Raw genomic sequence first — 17,651 nt, 5'->3', positions numbered from 1 at the left:
TTTCAGACTTGAACCAAAAAGGAAAAGCTAGAATTCATTAAAACAGAAGGGCTGCCTCCCTCCAAGTGCCCGCTCGATGATATGACTACAGGAACCAGCAGTGAGGGCCATGGCTGCAGCATATGCTCACACGCGCACACACATACACGCACACAAGACCTCAAGTACTTCTTAAGGCTTGACCCAGCAAGCAAAGGGTACCCCAATGGACAGCACTGTTCCCACTCTTCCTTCTCCAGGGCACCCCAATGGCATTCCCACCCTGGCCTAAGCACAGATCTATCAGTGAACCTCGCCCTAAGTCTCGGCATCCAGGGTTGACCGGAATTCTCAGCTGTTCTGACCTTACCTTCTCATCCCCAAGCAATCCCTCACCCCCACAGAGAAGTCGAAGGCCTGCTACGGCAGCCGTGTCCCACGTATCCTGGCCTAAAATCCCATGCCATTTCTGTGGGCAGACACCAGCCTGGTCCAGCCAGACCACCAGCAGGGCCAGGGCCGGTCAGGTGGCTTACAAGCAGACAGAGTGCTCCTTTTGGCAATGTGTGACACTCCAATACTGAGGGCCAAGTGAGGTCTCCGTGCTCATCTAGGTTAGAGATGCCTGTTCCTCCCGGGGAATCCCCACTTACAGTGCACCGATACTAATACATTCACACTGCGCAGGATTTCCCAGCTCCCCTCAAATGCCATTTTTCCCCCTAGCAAAATGAGCTAAGCACAAAGTCGTACAAATCAGCGGGGTATTTATCATCTTGGCTTTAGAGAAAATTTGAAAGCAATCCCAGAAATTGTGTTTCCTCCCCAATTTTGGAATGGAGCTCTGCTCAGCTAGAGAGGAAGTTCTTGGAGGAAAGAGGACTAAGACAGGGCACTCTCAACCCAGCTTTTCCATTTTGGAAGCCCTCCTCATCTCCCAGCCTCAGTCTGTGCAGCTGTCATGCAGAGCACACTCCCGAGGGGGGCTGGGTAAAAGTGAGCCTAGAAGGGAACAAGAAACAGAGCATGAAGGCCCTTGCTTGTCAAGGGCCGTCTCCGCTTTCTCTTCAGCAGAGGTGGCTGCCCGTGTTTGGCTTGGTCCCTGAAGTCTCGTCCTGGTTCCTCTACGAAACGTTAGTTATGGGCTTGTACTTCTTGAGCCTGGTCCACTGGCCAGTGGCGTAGTTCATTTCAAAGACTGTGTCGACTAACATGGTGGTGCTTCCGGTGCCGTCAGCTTTGTCAAGAACTTCCGTGTGCTCACTGAGCTTGATCTGAATGATATCACCCTGCTCTTGGCAAGGGTTCTCTGTGTAGACAACAACCAGAAAAAAGACAAGCAAAAAATGAAAAGAAAGATTATGTACTGCAAAGTAGAATCCATTTAGTTCAGTTCTCAAAAAATAGACATGTCATTTCCTGCCCCTTTAGAAATACACAGAAAGACAAAATATAGTGCTTTCAAGGAACTAAAACATCATCATACAATTTCTCTGCATAAGGAAACAACAGCCTAGAGCACTAAGGTGATTTATGTAGCTCTAGGAGATGCCTTCACTCATGGGTTTTCCTATCCTCAGTCTTCACCGTGGGCAGGAATGGCCCTGCGAAAACAAAGACTATGAGGGCCGGAGCATGAGCTGTGACATCTCAAGTGCAACATTCCCAAGAACGGGACTCAGCTAGTAAAGGCCACAGAGGCTCAGTACCAGGAATACAAGCGAGAGGGGAACCAATACTGTTTGGCCACAGTAATATATGAGGTCAGGCTATTAAGATGTGCTCAGGTTCTGATCTATGCTTGAGGGAGTGGGAGAGGAGACGCAAAGGTGAAAAAATCTTCTCTTCACAGATGAGAAATCATAGATCCTTGAAGTCCTGAATTGCCCAAATCCTACGGTCCTTTCTACTTTATTATCTTACATGAATTCAGAATTAGACAAAGTGTCAAATGGACTAGTCAACCTACTGAAGACTGGATGTGTTCAGTTCAAAAGTGGGAGAAACATATCACACAAGCATAAACACAAATGAAATTCTATTTCATACATGAATGGGTCATAAGAACCCTTCAAAGGTAAGGAGAGGTAAACATTTGGAATTAATAATCTTATAAAAATGAATGATGAAGCCATTTTCACATGTAATTGGAAAAAATAAAATACTATTTACATTAAAAAAAATAATAATAAAAATTAAAATTTAAAACCCCTCAAAGTTTAGCAGAAGAAATGCCTGCTCACCCCTGGATCCTGCCATGAAGCCCAAGATGAGTGCTTTCTCGGGCCTGGTCACCTTGTTTGCAGTCTTGAACATTTCTTGTGCAGCACACATTTGCTCCCTCTAAAAGCAAGAGAATAAATATGGACACGTCAGGAAAAGAGGATTACATTTTCCCATATCTGAAAACTATTGCTGGTTTGAAGTTTTACTGAAGTTCTTTCAAAAGTCATAAACCACACCCTGCTGTCATAATACATTGAACAATTCTGGGGGAAGGAAGAGCCTGGCTTCTCAGAGGCTTGGTGTGAGCTCTAGCACATCTGCTAGAGATCAGAGAAATTTCAAGGCCGGGCCTGGAGAATAATGGGACAGCTGCCCTCCCCTGTCCAGCCAGGAGGAGGACACAGAGGCTCTGCCCCACAAATGTCCCCCCTGACAACTCACACAGTATACAGACTTTCCGCAGAGAGCATCAGTGGAAAGAAGACCCACCTTCAGAAGTCATAAAGCTCAAGAAAGTAACTGAAGGCAACCCTGAAAGCCCACCCTCATTCTTAATAAAAATAAGGACTAAGTGTATTTGTACCAGACAGTGAACTTTCTAGACCTGCTGGTCCTCTTTCCTGTTCTACTTTCCTCCATCTAGAACATTTCAAAACTGCCAGAGTGTCTGTTCATTGCTGTAGGTCCAAGTCCTACCACCACAGGAACACCAATTTAGTGCTGGAAGGGCCTTTAGAGCCACCTGGGCTGCATGATGAGGAAACTGAGGTTCAGAGAGATGAAGTTATTTAATTCAGGTACAACAGGCAGGATGATGAGAAAAGCTGGAACTCGATCACAAGTTCTCTAAATCCAAATAGAGTGTTACCTCTCCATGAAGTCAAGTCATCACTCTGAGTCCTCTCTCTTCCCTTAGCATCCACTTTCCTCCAAACTGTCCCAACCCAATTAACTTGGAGCACTGAAAGACCTCCCCCCCCTAAGTAATGAGCCATTCATCAACCTGACTTTCCTGGGCTATGTAACTGCCCATGTGTGATTGTGCAGCCACAAAAGGAAACATGCTATTACGCAAAAGAAAGAGTCCAGAAGAAAAGGATGGTCTCATTTTCCTCTACTATGGGTCTGACTATATCTGAATTGCTCTGTTCAGTTCTAAGAGACACATTTTAGGAGAAACTTTTGTCAGTGTAACATCAGAGTATATACAACATCAGAGATATGTGATGACGGGATCCCTCTTAGAGACAAGACAATGGTTTGGGCCCGTGGGAAAGAAAGGTGCTGCAATGCTACTCTATTCTGTTACAACAAAAGTGCAAACTTATTCAGCAACTCAGGCACCAACTTAAAACTTTTAAAATCTAATAGACACACACACACACACACACACACACACACACACACACACACAAAGTAAGAGCTGGAGGAGATCATGGAAAAATCATCTCTTCTAGACTCCTCTTAAACTTAGGAACTTCTCATTTTATAGAGGACAAAAAATGATCTCAGAAAGATCAAAGCCCTTATCCAAGGCCATATAAATTTGTGGGAGAGCTGGGAAGAAAATCTAGGTCCTCCAAATTCCATTAATCCAGGTTCCTTAAAATATATCAATCAATCAATCAACAAGCATCATTATAATTAAAATCAGTATACTAAGTGCTTACTCTGTGCCTGGCAATGCACTAAGTGCTAGGGATACAAGGAAAGGTAAAAAGTCCCTGCCCTTAAGGAGCTCACCCGGAGGATGCTAATAAATAGGTACAGAAACCAGATGCATAAAGAGGAGATAGGAAGTAACCTTGGAGCTGCTGGTAGGACCAGGAGAGGCTTCCAAAGCCAAAAGAGGCTTTGACTTCTTGCAAATTAAGGGAACATGGAATAGTTGATCTGTCTTATTTATTGGATAAAGAAAGAAGTTAGGACCAAAGAATATATACGGAGCATTAGTAAAATAGATAATTTTGATTATATAAAATTATAACCTTTTGCAAAAACAAAAGCAATGTAACCAAAATTATGAGAAAAGCAAGAAAACTGGGGGTGGGAGGGAGAATTTGCCACAAGTATCTCTGTTAAAGGCCTCGTTTCTTACATATATAGAGAACTCAATCAAATATATAAAAATACAAGTCATTCCCCAATTGATAAATGGTCAAAAGATATGAACAGGTAGTTTTCAGAAATCAAAGCTATCTGTAGTCAGAAAAAAAAAAAAGTTCTAAATCACTGTTGATCAGAGAAATGGAAATTAACACAACTCTGAAGTACCACTTCATACCTATCAGACTGACCAATACAACAAAAAAGGAAAATGTTGGATGTTGGAAAGATGTGGGAAAAATGGAACACCAATGGAGTTTATGAGCTGGTGGAGTTTATGAGCTGACCCAACCATTCTGATGAACAACTTGGAATTAAATAATAAAAAGGCTATAAAACTATGCATATCTTTTGATCCAGCAGTATCGCTATTAGGTCTATATACCAAAGAAATCCAAAAAAGAGAAAAAGACCTCTTTGTACAAAAATATTTACAGCAGCTCTTTTTGTGGTGGCCAAGAACTAGAAATTGAGGGGATGCCTATCAATTGGAGAATGGCTGAACATCTGCGGTATATGATGTAACATCATTGTGTCGTAAGAAACGACAAGCAGAAAAACCTGGAAGACACATGAACTGATGCATGGTAAAGTAAATAGAACTAGGAGAATTGTTTGATAAAGAACTGGGAATGACTCGGCTATTCTTAGCAATACAATAATCCAAGATAATCCTAAAGGACTAATGATGAAGCAGACTCTGTCTCCAGAGAAAGAACTGACACTGTTTGAATACAGACTGAAGCAGACAGTCTTTTTTTCATTTTATTTGAATCTTCTTGTACAAAATGACTTATCTCTGACTTCTTATCATCTCACAAAGAAGGAGAGGGAGAATTTAGAACTCAATTTTAAATAAAAATGTTGAAAAATTGGAAGAAAACAAAGCGGCTTCTGAGCTGGATCTTTTTAAAGGCCTGCAGGAGGCAGAGATGCAGGTGAGAAGAGAGAACAGACCTACCGTGAGGGAGAGGCCTTTCTTGGGTTGCTGTGGCGGGGCCGGCTGGGTCTGGGGCACCACCGGAGGAGTCTGTGCTGCGGGGGCGATGGCTGGCAGGGTTGTCGGGGTCAGAGGTGAGGTAGGTGGAGCGGCAACCGCAGGAGCGGGGTTGGCGTTGCTGTTGTACATGGGGGTTCTCTGCTTGAACTGAGCAGGAAGAGTGGTGTTTGGGGTCGCAGGCTCGTCTGGCTGCCGTATGGTCTGCAGGGTCTCTCGAGCTGAAGGAGCTGCAGGCACAGAGTTAAAGGGATAAAAGTATAATCTCATGCTTAATCAAACTTGTCTCTTTAACTCATCACCCAAAAAGTTGACTTGGGAGTTTTCAAAAGAGGCAGAGGACATTGTGCAAAGGGTTGTGAGAAGAGCAAGAAGGCTGGGTGGAGTTGGCCTTCAGACCCGGGGAGAGAGCCAGGTAGGAGCAGGCTGGGTCTGCGCCTGCACTCCATGGTCCTGGAGAAGAAGGTCCTGCGGCTTCAAGCTTAGATGGTCACTAGGGTGTTAGGTCAACTTAAAGCAAGTCAAGAGCCTGGGACTGGATTTGGTGGTGGGACAAACAGGCAGCTGTCTGTGACGTTTCCTGGCTTGGAGTGCACTGAGATGATTGCCATGATCCTGGGGAGAGGAGCAGGTGGGGCCTGTACAAGGAGAGGGGCTCTGACCCATGCCCAGGCCATGCCCTCTTTTGTGGTTTCACTCATCAGAGCAAACATAGGAGCCAGTTCTGAACCAAGTGCTAGGGACGCACCTTGGGGGGAGGAGAGCCGGCAGTGTGAGGTCGACAGCCCCCCCCCCCCCAGTGCTCTGAGGAGGGCTCAGAGTGTGAGGGATGCGGGTGGAGACGGTCAGGGGTGCACAGACACCCCCGGGAGGTGGATATCTGAACCTCAGCTGTAACAATCTACCAGGAGCTAGGAGTGTCACAAGCCCTACGAGATCCCACTGCAGGAGGGTATGATGGCTTTGTCCTTTCCATGGGAGCACTCTCACCCCAGGCCATCAGGATTTTCACTGAACATGGTCACCAGCATCAACTAACCTTTCCTCCTCCTCCTCAGGGTCTATAATGGAGGGAGCCCCATTCCTTTCCTCCTCCCACCCATCCATAACTGGCCTCTCTCACAAGGTTGGGTTGGCCTGGCCGTCTTGGATGGATGAAATCACCCGCTAAAAGGAGGCCGAGTTAATGGAGCTGAGCCAAAGGGTAACTGTATCGGGATCCAGAGACATCTTCCCAGAAACAAGTCCTGTCTGATCTTGTCTCTCTAGCTCAGCACTCTCTAGCAGACCCTGGACAAAAGCTGCACCATGCCATCTCTGCACCCTTAACCTTGTTGCAGAGGTTCTTCTGGCAGGCAACTCCAACAGCAGGGGAGCCTTCCTCTCCCTCTTGGGGAGAGCTGCCTCTCTCCTCCTTTCTCTACCTAATAGGTCATAAGAGCCATTGACCACAAAAGTATAATATTCATGCTTAGAGTTCTTTTCCTGTCAAATTTGGACTTAGGTTCTTTTACTTTTTTTTTTTTTTTTTTTTTTTTTTTTTTGCAAAAATCTAAAACCTACCAGCAGGACTGTAAAGAAAAGAAAAAATTTTAAGAATTACATTATCACCTCAAACCACAGTCCTCTGCAACCCTGGCTGATTCCTGGAACTTGCATATCGCTGCCCAAAGTCTAGGGAATCCCCACAGTTCCAGGGCAGGCCAGGGACTTAACAGGACTTCCTTCCACAATTCCCTACTATTTAGGGGGTCCTGGCAATCATATGTGTTGCTGAGTAGAGCACCATAGGGTAAGGGGCTAAAAGAACTTTCACCTTCTGGATTGATGCAATATTGTTAGCGGCCCTATGGTCAAGAGGGACTGCCAAGGAGCAAAACAGAAGGAAAAGCACTCTGGGATCTGGGATAGCCACCTTGGAGGTGCCCAAAATTGGGACACAAGATCAGAAGGACAGCTGTATTTCTAGATTAGGATGATAAAATAAGGTAGCTCCAGCCTGTGGAAGTCCAGGTAAGGAAACTGACTCCCACTCAGTTAGTAACACAAAGTCACAGGAGAGTTAGAAACATGGAAAACATTTTTTTTTTCTTCCCTCAAATGTTTTAAAGCTACTAGGCAAGAAGAATATTAAGAAGGAAGGAGATGAAATCAGAATACATTAAATTCACTTGAACGCACAACTTCTGTGTCTGCTGCCTGCCACCATGTCTTCTGGTCATCAATGGTCCTATTCCTCTCATGCATCTTTTAGCCCACAAAGGTTGAGCCTCTCTGGTCACCATCAGTATGGCCCCTTGCTCCTTGAAGCCAGGGCCCAGATTCTTCCTGGGCTACCATCCCTTGGCAGCCTCTTCTTGCAAGTTCACTCAGTCTCTGTAACCCTATTCGCATCCTGGCTCACTCTACTTCACTGGAGCCCAGCTCATACCCATGTAGGCTAGAACCTGACTGAGGTTCTACAAGCCCAAACATCTTTCCCAACTCCTTTCTGAAGGAATTCAGTGCTTGGCTTACAGCATTCTCCTCCCTAATCCAGACCATGGCACTTACACTTCAGTAGGCACATCCCATCAAACCACCTGGCTTCTCACAAAATATACCTTCACAAATCCACCTCAACCACTCAAAGGGATTACCAACCCATGAATGAGCTCACTATCACCCAGAACCATGATTCACAACTCTAGACCACACCTTCCTCTCTTCACACTTCACGCTGACCACAGGGCTTCCCTCTCTTAGCAATCCTGAACCTTTAGGATCATTAAAACTGTTCTCTTCCCTTGGCTTCCTTACCAAAGTTCCTCCACCATCCACCTGCTCTCCCACATGCATCTTGCTGAAAACACTCTGGACATCACACCTGATGTGCTGAGCTAATAACTGAATCCACATCACATTCAATCTCACCTTGGCCTTCCCCACTGCATCCCATTCTTTTCTTCTTCTCAGAAGATCACATCTCCCAAAACAACTACTACAAACCTCTCCTCTTTTTTCCTTAGGATTCCCACATCATCCACTAGCACGTCTTTCTCTCAGAAGACCTCATCTCTTACTTTACTGGAAAAAACAAGACTCCGTTTCTCCTCCCTACACTAAATTTTTTCATATTACTATCTAGTCTCTCCTTCTTTGTTCCAATCTCTGATGAAAAATGGCTCTTCTTCTTGCCAAAGCAAAGTGCTCAATCTGGGCCTTCACTGTATTGTTTCCTATCTCTCTCGAAAGCTGGTCCTTCTTAGCCTTCAATCTCTATTTCTGGATTGCTGCCCAGAATCATGCCCCAGTCATGTCTAACTCTTTCAAAACAACCCTTCATTTGATCCTGTCACCCCTTTCACACCCAAACACCTAGAAAAGGACAGTCAGATTCACTCTCTATGTCCTCATGATCCACTCAGACCAGGACTTCTGATCCTGCTAATCAACTGGCATTATTCTGGCTTCCCAGATCAGATTCAGGATCTCTGTTTTCATTTTTCCTAAAAGTTTAGCATGTTACAGAATAAATTCATTCAGTTAAAAAGCAAAAAAATAAAAATAAAACAACTTGGTTTTGTTCAAATGGAACTGACCTGTAAGGATCTATTATAATAAGACACTTTTTTCTTCCTCTGAATGAAAGAATACCTTTTAAGTGAACAGAAGCTAGATACTCAGAAAAATATTGAAAAGAGTGAAACAAATAAAAGATTACCTACCTGGCTGTGTTTCAGAACTTGGTATATAGGATGATGATGGAACCACACTAGGAGTTGCAGGCAAGTAGCTTGTAGAGGGTAGTGCAGGCTCATTGTTCAAAGAACCAAGTTTCTGCAAAAGTTTTTACAATTGCTCATGCATTATATATATAACTACAAAATAGTCTAATCTTAAACTTTAAAAGATCCAATCTCTCACAATTTCAAATACCTCTATCTCCTAGTCTTGCAACTTTATATGTATATGACTTTTAGCTCTCTGAAGCATTTTCATAGATATTATTTGTCATAGTGTGATGATGGCTAGTGGCAGATCCAGGGCCTTGTGATCCTTCTTTCTGCAAGATTGTGACTATTGATGGGTTTATTTGATCATTCTCAGAAGAGGATAAAGAGATATAATCCTCTCCTTCTTTAAAGAAAAAAAGATAGGGATATTTCCATCTGTATCTCACATGTCCAATCTGGGTCATAACTAGCCTAGAGAACATCCTTTTTCATCTAAGCTGGGTCTTAAAATAAATGTAATGCTAAACTTAATATTCTTTGATAGATTTACATAAATAGACTATCAACCAAAGTTTATAAGTTAAAGTCTAAAACTTTATTTTTGTCAAAATAAAAAGCCAAGTTAATTCTATAGAGCTTTAACAAAACTATCATCAAATTTAAGATGATGTAAAGACCAACCTGGGTAGAAACAAGGCCAGCAGCATAATCAGGAGTAGCATTTTCAACAACAGTTTCTTCTTTGGCTTGCTTTTCCACAACTTCTGTATCTGTTGATAATTAAAAAAAATAAAAAATAAAAAATAAAGAGGCCAAAGTAAACTATTTATTTAAAAAAATATTCTACACAAATTAATCCAATTTTTAGTTCCTTCCTAGAGAAAGTATGACTTTGAAAAATGTATATGTGCTCAGTTCAAGAATGTTTTGAAATCTCCAAACAATTACTTACTTAAAACCCAATTTAAACCTTAAGATCTAAAAGTCACCCTTACCATACTCAATAAAAAGCTCATACTATAGAGTCACACTATCCTAATATTTATAAAAGCAATTTGCAATTATATAAAAAAGCATACTTTTTTTCAGTCTCATATTGATTTTTGTCTAGTTCAGAGAAACTATTAAAAAGATGAGAAAATGAGGGTGTAGAGATAGTCTAATACTCATGTGATTCTCCACAGCCTCTGCTCCAGTTTCCCCCACCATACCACTCTTAATAGGTATAAGCAGGTGGCATGCAGCCAGTCTCCAATGAACACCTAAGCACAGGAAGTGTTCTGAAGAATGGAGTAGCCTGGCAACCATAAAAAGAGGTGGCTGTCCCAGACCAAGACAACAGGATTAATAAAAAGACCACCTCAATACTATATAACTGTCAACAGAAAACAAGTTAAAAACTTCCATCCGAGGACGGCAGTCTACACCAAGGAGGAGCCATATCGATGAGATCAAAGATCAATTATAATTTCTGGTAAAATAAGATATGAAAAATAAGTCTCTTGTTAGGGATAGAACAAATTGTGCCTGGACTGCAGGAAATGCAAGCTTCAAGGAAATCCTTTTGTCCAAAACCAGTTGAACTAGAGGCCAGGTATAGCTTGTAAGCCCTTCACTTTATAGACTGAGAAGGTTCTCTTTCTCCTTCTCTGAGTATAAGTTTGCTCCTTCACAAAGACAAAAGGATCCTTCCCAGCTCTCATGTCTTGACTCTCAGGTTCTAAAGCTCTTCTGCAGCATGGCATTTCCCCAATTCCTTGAAAAGCCAAAGTAAAATTTCTAAATATCCTTTAGTAGAGAGGAGGTGGGTAATGAACCCATCATACACACCTAAAGTCTTTCTTCTTCTTTTTGCCTCTCGGCCTGCACCAACCATATCCAGCTCTGAAATATCTAGTAACTGCCAAAAAACCAAAATCCAAAACCTTTATTAAAACAGACAACACAGCAAATAACATGACTTTGCTTCAAAGGCTACCATCTTGTGGAAGGAGGAAGAAATGCTAAAAGTCCAAAACAAGGTGCCCACCTTTACTCCCCGTTCTTTTCGTAGTAGAGGAGTTCGAGAAGGAGGGATGGGAGTCCGGTTTCCAGCAGGACTAAAAACACTGGGTGTGGTTGGGCTTCTGAAAGGAGCCTGTTTTGGGATGCCTTTAAGAGGTGCTAAAAAAGGGTAACAGGGGAGAGAAACAGCAGTGGTAAATAATTTTACTCAGCATAATCAAAAGCCTTATCCAAAGAGAAGATATAGTTAACTGAAAATACCACTAACAGATAAAATATCAATATACACCTCTCTTGCTTTAACACTCCACAAAAAGTAATTGACCACAGCATACAAAGACTCCAGGTTAATGTAGCCTTGAAGTGGAAGGTGTGGCTCCAAAGCAGGAGGTGGCAAACTACAGATTGTTTTTTGAACTATCAATGTTCTTTGCATTTTATAATACAATAAAACTTTATTTTAAATTGCATAAAATACACTTATTGTGGATGGAAGTGTGGCTTAAGTTTGCCAAATGACTCCTGCTATACAACAGGACTACACAAACTTGAAAAAGCAAGTCAGAGTAGTTTTGACAGCTCTATTTACCTTCTTGATTACCTTTTGGGCATATCATTATTTAGGTGAGCATACAATATACAATTTAATTTACAATTATAATATAACCACCAAGGCAATCGTATCATGTCACTAAGCTACTGATCTATCCATTAACTATTAGACATTTAATCCAGCACTAAAGAGCCTCCTATGAATAAGGCTAAATGGGCAAACTTGAGACTAAAAGGCATACTACTCTATATACATTGTGGGACATCTTTGCAGACAATAACTTTATGTAAAAGGTTAAAGATAAAATGTACCTTTTCTTATTATGTATAAATGATAGTTTAGTAAATCAACGCGAATTTTATGCTTCGTGGGTTTTATGCACTTGATTGAATTTTACAAATGGGAAAAGAACATCTCCAAATTAAACCACATATGACAATGGGGCAGCCCACAAAGCTCTTCACTTACAAACATTCAGGGACATGATAGGAATGCCTTCACTTGTGTCTGCAAACATTTTGCCTTCAATTTAAGTACCAGAAGTTATGGAACTCTTACTTGTGGTATCAATTTTTTTGACCAGTCCTCTTCCTTTAGCATGGAAAGGTACTCCAGCTGTTTTCTTGAGCTGTTGGGCAGTCTCTGTGGCTACAAAAAAGAAAAGAGCATGAGGCACAAACATCCATTCCTATAAAGCTGCATTTTTCTGAACACAACTACCTGCCATTCATTTAGAGTGCAAGCCCAAGAAGAGCTTAAAGAAGCAAGTTTTTTAATAAAGAAAGGCCGCCCACTTAAATGTAAGCTAGAAGAGGATGGCAAAAAAGGGAAACTTTGTGGGCAGTTTTCAATAGCACTAGTTTTTCAATTTTTCTAATTTCAACTCAAAACTTTTAAGAGTTCTGTTTTCTCAACTGCTTCTATCCCTACCACAATGTTTATACTTATCACTGGTAGAGGTCTTTTTTAGTTCATATATGGAATGGAAATGAATGGAGGTAACGCATACTTTTCAGCACTGTGCTTAGTAAAACCTGAAAATGATAAATAAATGTGACTTATCTTCATCAACATCATTTTTCTAAGTCAATCTAGGGAAGAACAACAAGATATTGGACATCAAATAACTGAGCTATGAAAACAAATAAAGGGAGGACAATGCATGCACCCCACATCCCTAAACGTAGAGGGGGGAAAAAAAAGTGGGGAGATGATATGATGGTCAGAAAAACAAGAAGCACTATTGGGCCAAGAAAATACAGCTGTTGTACAAAGGAAAGCAGGAGATAAGTTTGCAAGGTAGACATAAAGCATTTAAGATTAAGACTCTAAAGTACCTTCTAAAATAAGTGCTTCTGTTAATATATTTTATTCTAATTTTTTGAAAATATTTATTTTTCATTTGGGAGTAAATGTCAGAATATTAAATTAACCAAAACATCTTATTTTCTAGCCATTCTGGATAAGCAAGATTCTTGTAACACAGTGAAAGGCATTAAATTCAATGCAAAATGGTGACATATATACCAAGTTCAACTTTTCCCCCCTGTATCTCCCTTAATCAGCGGCACCACCCACAACAAATTTCTATTTACCTTTGACAAGTATCTAAAAAACTTAAGTTAAAGTCACAAAAATACTTAAGTGCCAAGGCTGTTAGATTCAAATCCAGAATTCTTTCCCATACAGATACTCCTAATTTAATAGGAATGTTCTTCAGGGATAGGTGTATGACGCAGTAAAAGTATTCTTTAAGGACTGTGACAGAAAAGCCTGAAGACAGCTTGGGTCAAGTCCTTCCTCTCAACACATTAGCTTTTGAGCCTAAGGCTGGAATCCCTGGGCTTCAGGACAATGCTCCCAGACCTCCAAAGGAGAGGAAGGGCCTCTTTCTAAAGTTAGTAGATGCTTCTGTCTAAGAACTGCTGTCTTGATGAGAGCCCCTTTACACCTCTTGGTCTCAGTTTTTTCATCTGTCAATTCAATTCAACAAACATGTATTAAGGAAATTCAAAACTCACTGCACAATGTTAAGATAGAAAATATAAAGAGGAATGCAAGTGTACTTGGAATTTATGAAGTTTAACAGCTATCCAACAGGAGTTAAGAGAAGATCTTTCTGGCTCCTCTGAGCTCAAACAAATCTGCTTTGGCTTTCTAAATCTAAATCAGGGAAAGAACAAGAGTGGATGCTAAAATTTCCTGCTGTGAAGACAACTTGTTCTAAATTTTTTTTTTTTTGGGGGGGGGCAGGGAAGGGAAGACCCAGTTGCTTTAACCACATTCAAGGGAGCTTCTAGAACAGGCTGAATGGTCATCATACACCTGTATCAAGGCAGTCCTGTTTACTTTCTCATAAAAATGTAAAAAAAAAGTCCCCATATATTAAAATACCACTTAGTGGAATTTATGTAGCACACACAAGCTATGATGCCCAATCTCCTAGATATATATTCACACTTACATTTCTGTAAGAGCTCTGCTCTCAAGGTGGCACTTTTAGGCTTTCTTTTCAGCTGAAAATGCTTCACAGGGGGCGTGAGTGGTCCAGCAAGAGTGGTCAAGGCATTTTTGTTTAAGTACTGACATTCCAAAGGCAACATAGCAGATGCTTCACATTCGCTAACTGTTCAGTGAAGAGTAAGACAATACATTAGGAAATACATTTCTTTTACAGTTGATATGCAAAGCAAATCATAATAAAATTTGTAGTTTAAAATTATAATGATTTAACTGCATAACATTAAGATGTACTATCTTACCCATTTTGTAGTTGTCTTCGCTACAATCAATCGATCAATCAATTCAGAAATTAATATAGTTAAAAAAAAAATACAAGGTGATTTCAGAAACAAACAAGAAATCAATCAAATATATTAAAAACTATGAATCTAATACCCATCTTACTTATTAGTTTTGTAAATAGTCTTTTGCTTCCAAAGAACTTCTCAGGGGTGCATAATTACAGTATCCAAAAAAAAGATTCTATAGAAGCTTCTACCTAATCCTAAGGTTGTTTAATATTTGTCTATCTAGTAAGGACTGAAACATAGGAGCTTAGTATCTAATAATAGCTTCTGCCTAAAGACAGTTCCTTATGAAATGAAACCCTGTTTGTGTTTCAGAAGTCTGGTTATTTATCCACTGGGCCAAGGCTCATCAAGAACCACCATATGCTAACAGCATTGATCAAGGAAGAAGCTCTTTAAATAGAAGGATAGGACTTGAGGAAATGGGACTATAGCTGACCTTGGTAACAACACAAAGACACAAAATTCATGGCTTTGTTCACTATTCTCCTCATTTTCTAGCATGAGAAAGGAAAAAAACTAGGATGCTTTAGGAAGGAAAAACAAAGGTTATTTTTTTGGGGGGAAAGAGAGAGGGGAGATAAGAGAAGGATGAATTTCTTTTAACATTCTGAAGTCTAGAGAGAGGCTATCCATTCCAAACTAATATACAAAAGAAAGACATTCCTTAAGGTATGGAAAAAAGGAAATTTGCACACAGTTAAGTAAAGCCTAAGGAGGTAATATATAATTACTCTAGTGCAGGGATGTCAAACATGTAGTCCATGAGCTCGTGGCCTACAACACACAAGAGTGCATCCCAGACCAGATCAAAATGTAATTGGGAACTATTTTAAAAAATAATAATATAATAAAACACAGATATTATTTTCCCCCTACTTAACAGCATTATTTTTTCCCAATTACATATAAAATTAGTTTCCAATATTCATTTTAGTAAGATTTTGAGTTCCAAATTTTTTTCTCCCTCTCTTCCTTACTTTTTCCCTCCCCAAGACAGCAAGCAACCTGATATAGTTGTACATTTAAAACTAAGTCAACACACCCCCAGAGAGTTTTTTATGCATGGCTTAGTGGCCCTAGTTTTCTGTCCAAGAGGAAACGTGTCTGTGTGATCTAGCCAATGTGAATAATCTCTCCAACAATTTGAATGGAGACCCATCCAGGGCAATTTTCATTTATGTCTTCTCATAAAACGGACCAGAAGGGACCATAGGCTGTCTATTTGTTCTCATTAGTTTTCCTTCTCCTTTTCTCCCCTCCTCTTCCCCTTTCCCTCCACCCCCAAATAACTAACAACTATTTTAAAGTAAAAGTACAAACATATCCAAATAAGTTCATTTTTTAATTGATTAAATATAGAATAAGAAAGGGAAATGGATCAATCACAAAGCAAGAACAAAGACTAATTGATGAATAGCATAAGGTCTGTACTGGTACAGAGTGCAGTGATAAGAAGACCCAGATAGAAGTCGTCTGCAAAGAATCTATGGAAAATCATAGACAAGAATCACTAGATGAAAAGCATGGTTAAGCTTCTTATTGTTACCAAGACCACTCTGATTCCATCACAAATTAAGTGAACTGAGAAGATGACACAATGGATCATTAAGGGAGTTGGTCCATACAATTTCTAAAATTCCCCAAGTTCAAATCACTATGGTTTTAAGTTTGGGATGCATCTGTAACCTTTGAGAGACCAAGTTAAAATACTAAATTTTAAGTTTTTATTTTGTATTCCCTAGCAGCATTGGATTGTGTCTCTGGAGTACTTAAATTCTGTATTTCTCTTTTACTTATAAAAACGGGGACTGCTTGAACTACAAGGTGTCAACTATGATAAAAGTAGGACAATCTCTTTTAAATGAAGAAAAATAATACCTACCCAGATGCTCCCAATTCAATGAAAATGCAACGTACCTTTTTCTCTAAGCTCTCCTAAAATATCCTGAACATTGGGATTCTGTTCTTCAAGATCAAGGTTAAGTGAACCAGTGTCTGGAAAGGATTTTAAAATATCAGCTACCATTAAGACCCAAGGGTCTGAATCCAATGTTGCAAGCTGGATAATTTCAGTCAATGCTCCTTTCATCTAAGGGGGAAAAAAAAGAGGAAAAAAGTAGATTGGAAACAATTCTAAGTAGAAATGACAAAAACATACTAAATCATGTACAACTTGTACAAATGATGGGTAAAATTTGTTCCTTACTCAAGAATCAACGTTCTTAAGCTTCTATTTCTTCAACTATAAAAACATAAATGTTACTTGCGGACATATCTCACAGAGTGGTATAGAGAAAGCATTTTGCAAATAGTAAAGCACTATATAAATGAAGGTTTTGACTATACAAAATGGTCCAGTTGACAGTAACTTTTTCATATTGGATTGCTCTATGGAAGAGAGAACTTTGAGGCTCCAGGAGATGAGTAAACTACAGAAGTCCTTACTAGGAACCTTCTACAGAATTTCACAGTACCTCACAAATCCACCTTAATCCTAATAACAATCCTATGTACAATGTATTCAACAGTCTTTGCTGAAAGACTTCTAGTGATTATGGGGGGGAGGGGCTCGGCGAGTTTGGGGCTGGACAAAGTGGGAATCTCTTCTGGAGGTCAGCTCTAATTAACTAAATTTGAAATAGTTTTAAAGTTCACAAAAAGGATAGCAATATTCCTGTTTCAGGTAACAGATTTAAAACCAGATAGTTCTACAGAAATAGTAACTAGTTCTATTTTTCATGATGAGAGTGAATTCCAAACAATAACTCAATGCCAAAACTTTAATGGGAACATCAAGCCCCTTCTGTAGTCAGCACTAGAAGTAATCCTTCAGACAAAACTGGATTCTCAGGAGCAAGAAAACATTATTACTGCAAAATGCTGATTCTGCAAACACAGACTACTTCCCTGTTTTATAATCTCTACCCATGAAACAAGGGAGTCTAAATCATTAAAAGAAAAAGAGGTTTTTTTTGTTTTTTAAAAGGGAGGTTGTTTAATCCTTCACTTCTGAAAAGTCATTTGCTCTGTATTTTAGCTAAAACCAAATTAGGATCTGAAGATGGGATGAGACATTTGAGAGCATTTATCCAACCTACTGATTTTACAGATTAAGAAACTGACTAAAGATGGCCTGGAAAAGTAAAGTGATTTGCCCAAAGCTATCAAGTGCCAGAGAACTAAGCTGCTTATACAAAGACATAGAAACCTGAGAAAGAAAACAAATTTTAAAAAAAGTTCCTAATAAATCCCTACAG

General features: G+C 40.2%; 1 protein-coding gene across 1 annotated transcript in view; it reads right to left on the bottom strand.

Annotated features, from left to right (window-relative positions):
- Positions 1 to 731: 731 nt before the first annotated feature.
- NELFA (negative elongation factor complex member A) overlaps positions 732 to 17,651 on the bottom strand; it is a 29,464-nt gene continuing 12,544 nt past the window's right edge. The window contains exons 2-11 of the mRNA XM_074274592.1: positions 16,312 to 16,483; positions 14,046 to 14,207; positions 12,140 to 12,229; positions 11,054 to 11,187; positions 10,855 to 10,924; positions 9,706 to 9,794; positions 9,016 to 9,127; positions 5,273 to 5,538; positions 2,223 to 2,322; positions 732 to 1,288 (exon numbers count right to left, since the gene is read on the bottom strand). Coding sequence (XP_074130693.1) covers positions 1,104 to 1,288; positions 2,223 to 2,322; positions 5,273 to 5,538; positions 9,016 to 9,127; positions 9,706 to 9,794; positions 10,855 to 10,924; positions 11,054 to 11,187; positions 12,140 to 12,229; positions 14,046 to 14,207; positions 16,312 to 16,483 — 1,380 coding nt within the window. The 3' untranslated portion in view covers positions 732 to 1,103. The remainder of the gene's footprint in view (positions 1,289 to 2,222; positions 2,323 to 5,272; positions 5,539 to 9,015; positions 9,128 to 9,705; positions 9,795 to 10,854; positions 10,925 to 11,053; positions 11,188 to 12,139; positions 12,230 to 14,045; positions 14,208 to 16,311; positions 16,484 to 17,651) is intronic.

Source organism: Sminthopsis crassicaudata, chromosome 6, assembly GCF_048593235.1.
Source record: "Sminthopsis crassicaudata isolate SCR6 chromosome 6, ASM4859323v1, whole genome shotgun sequence".
Taxonomy (NCBI): Eukaryota; Metazoa; Chordata; class Mammalia; order Dasyuromorphia; family Dasyuridae; genus Sminthopsis; species Sminthopsis crassicaudata.
Note: the sequence above shows the minus strand (reverse complement) of the source record. Positions and strands in the feature narration are given on the sequence as shown.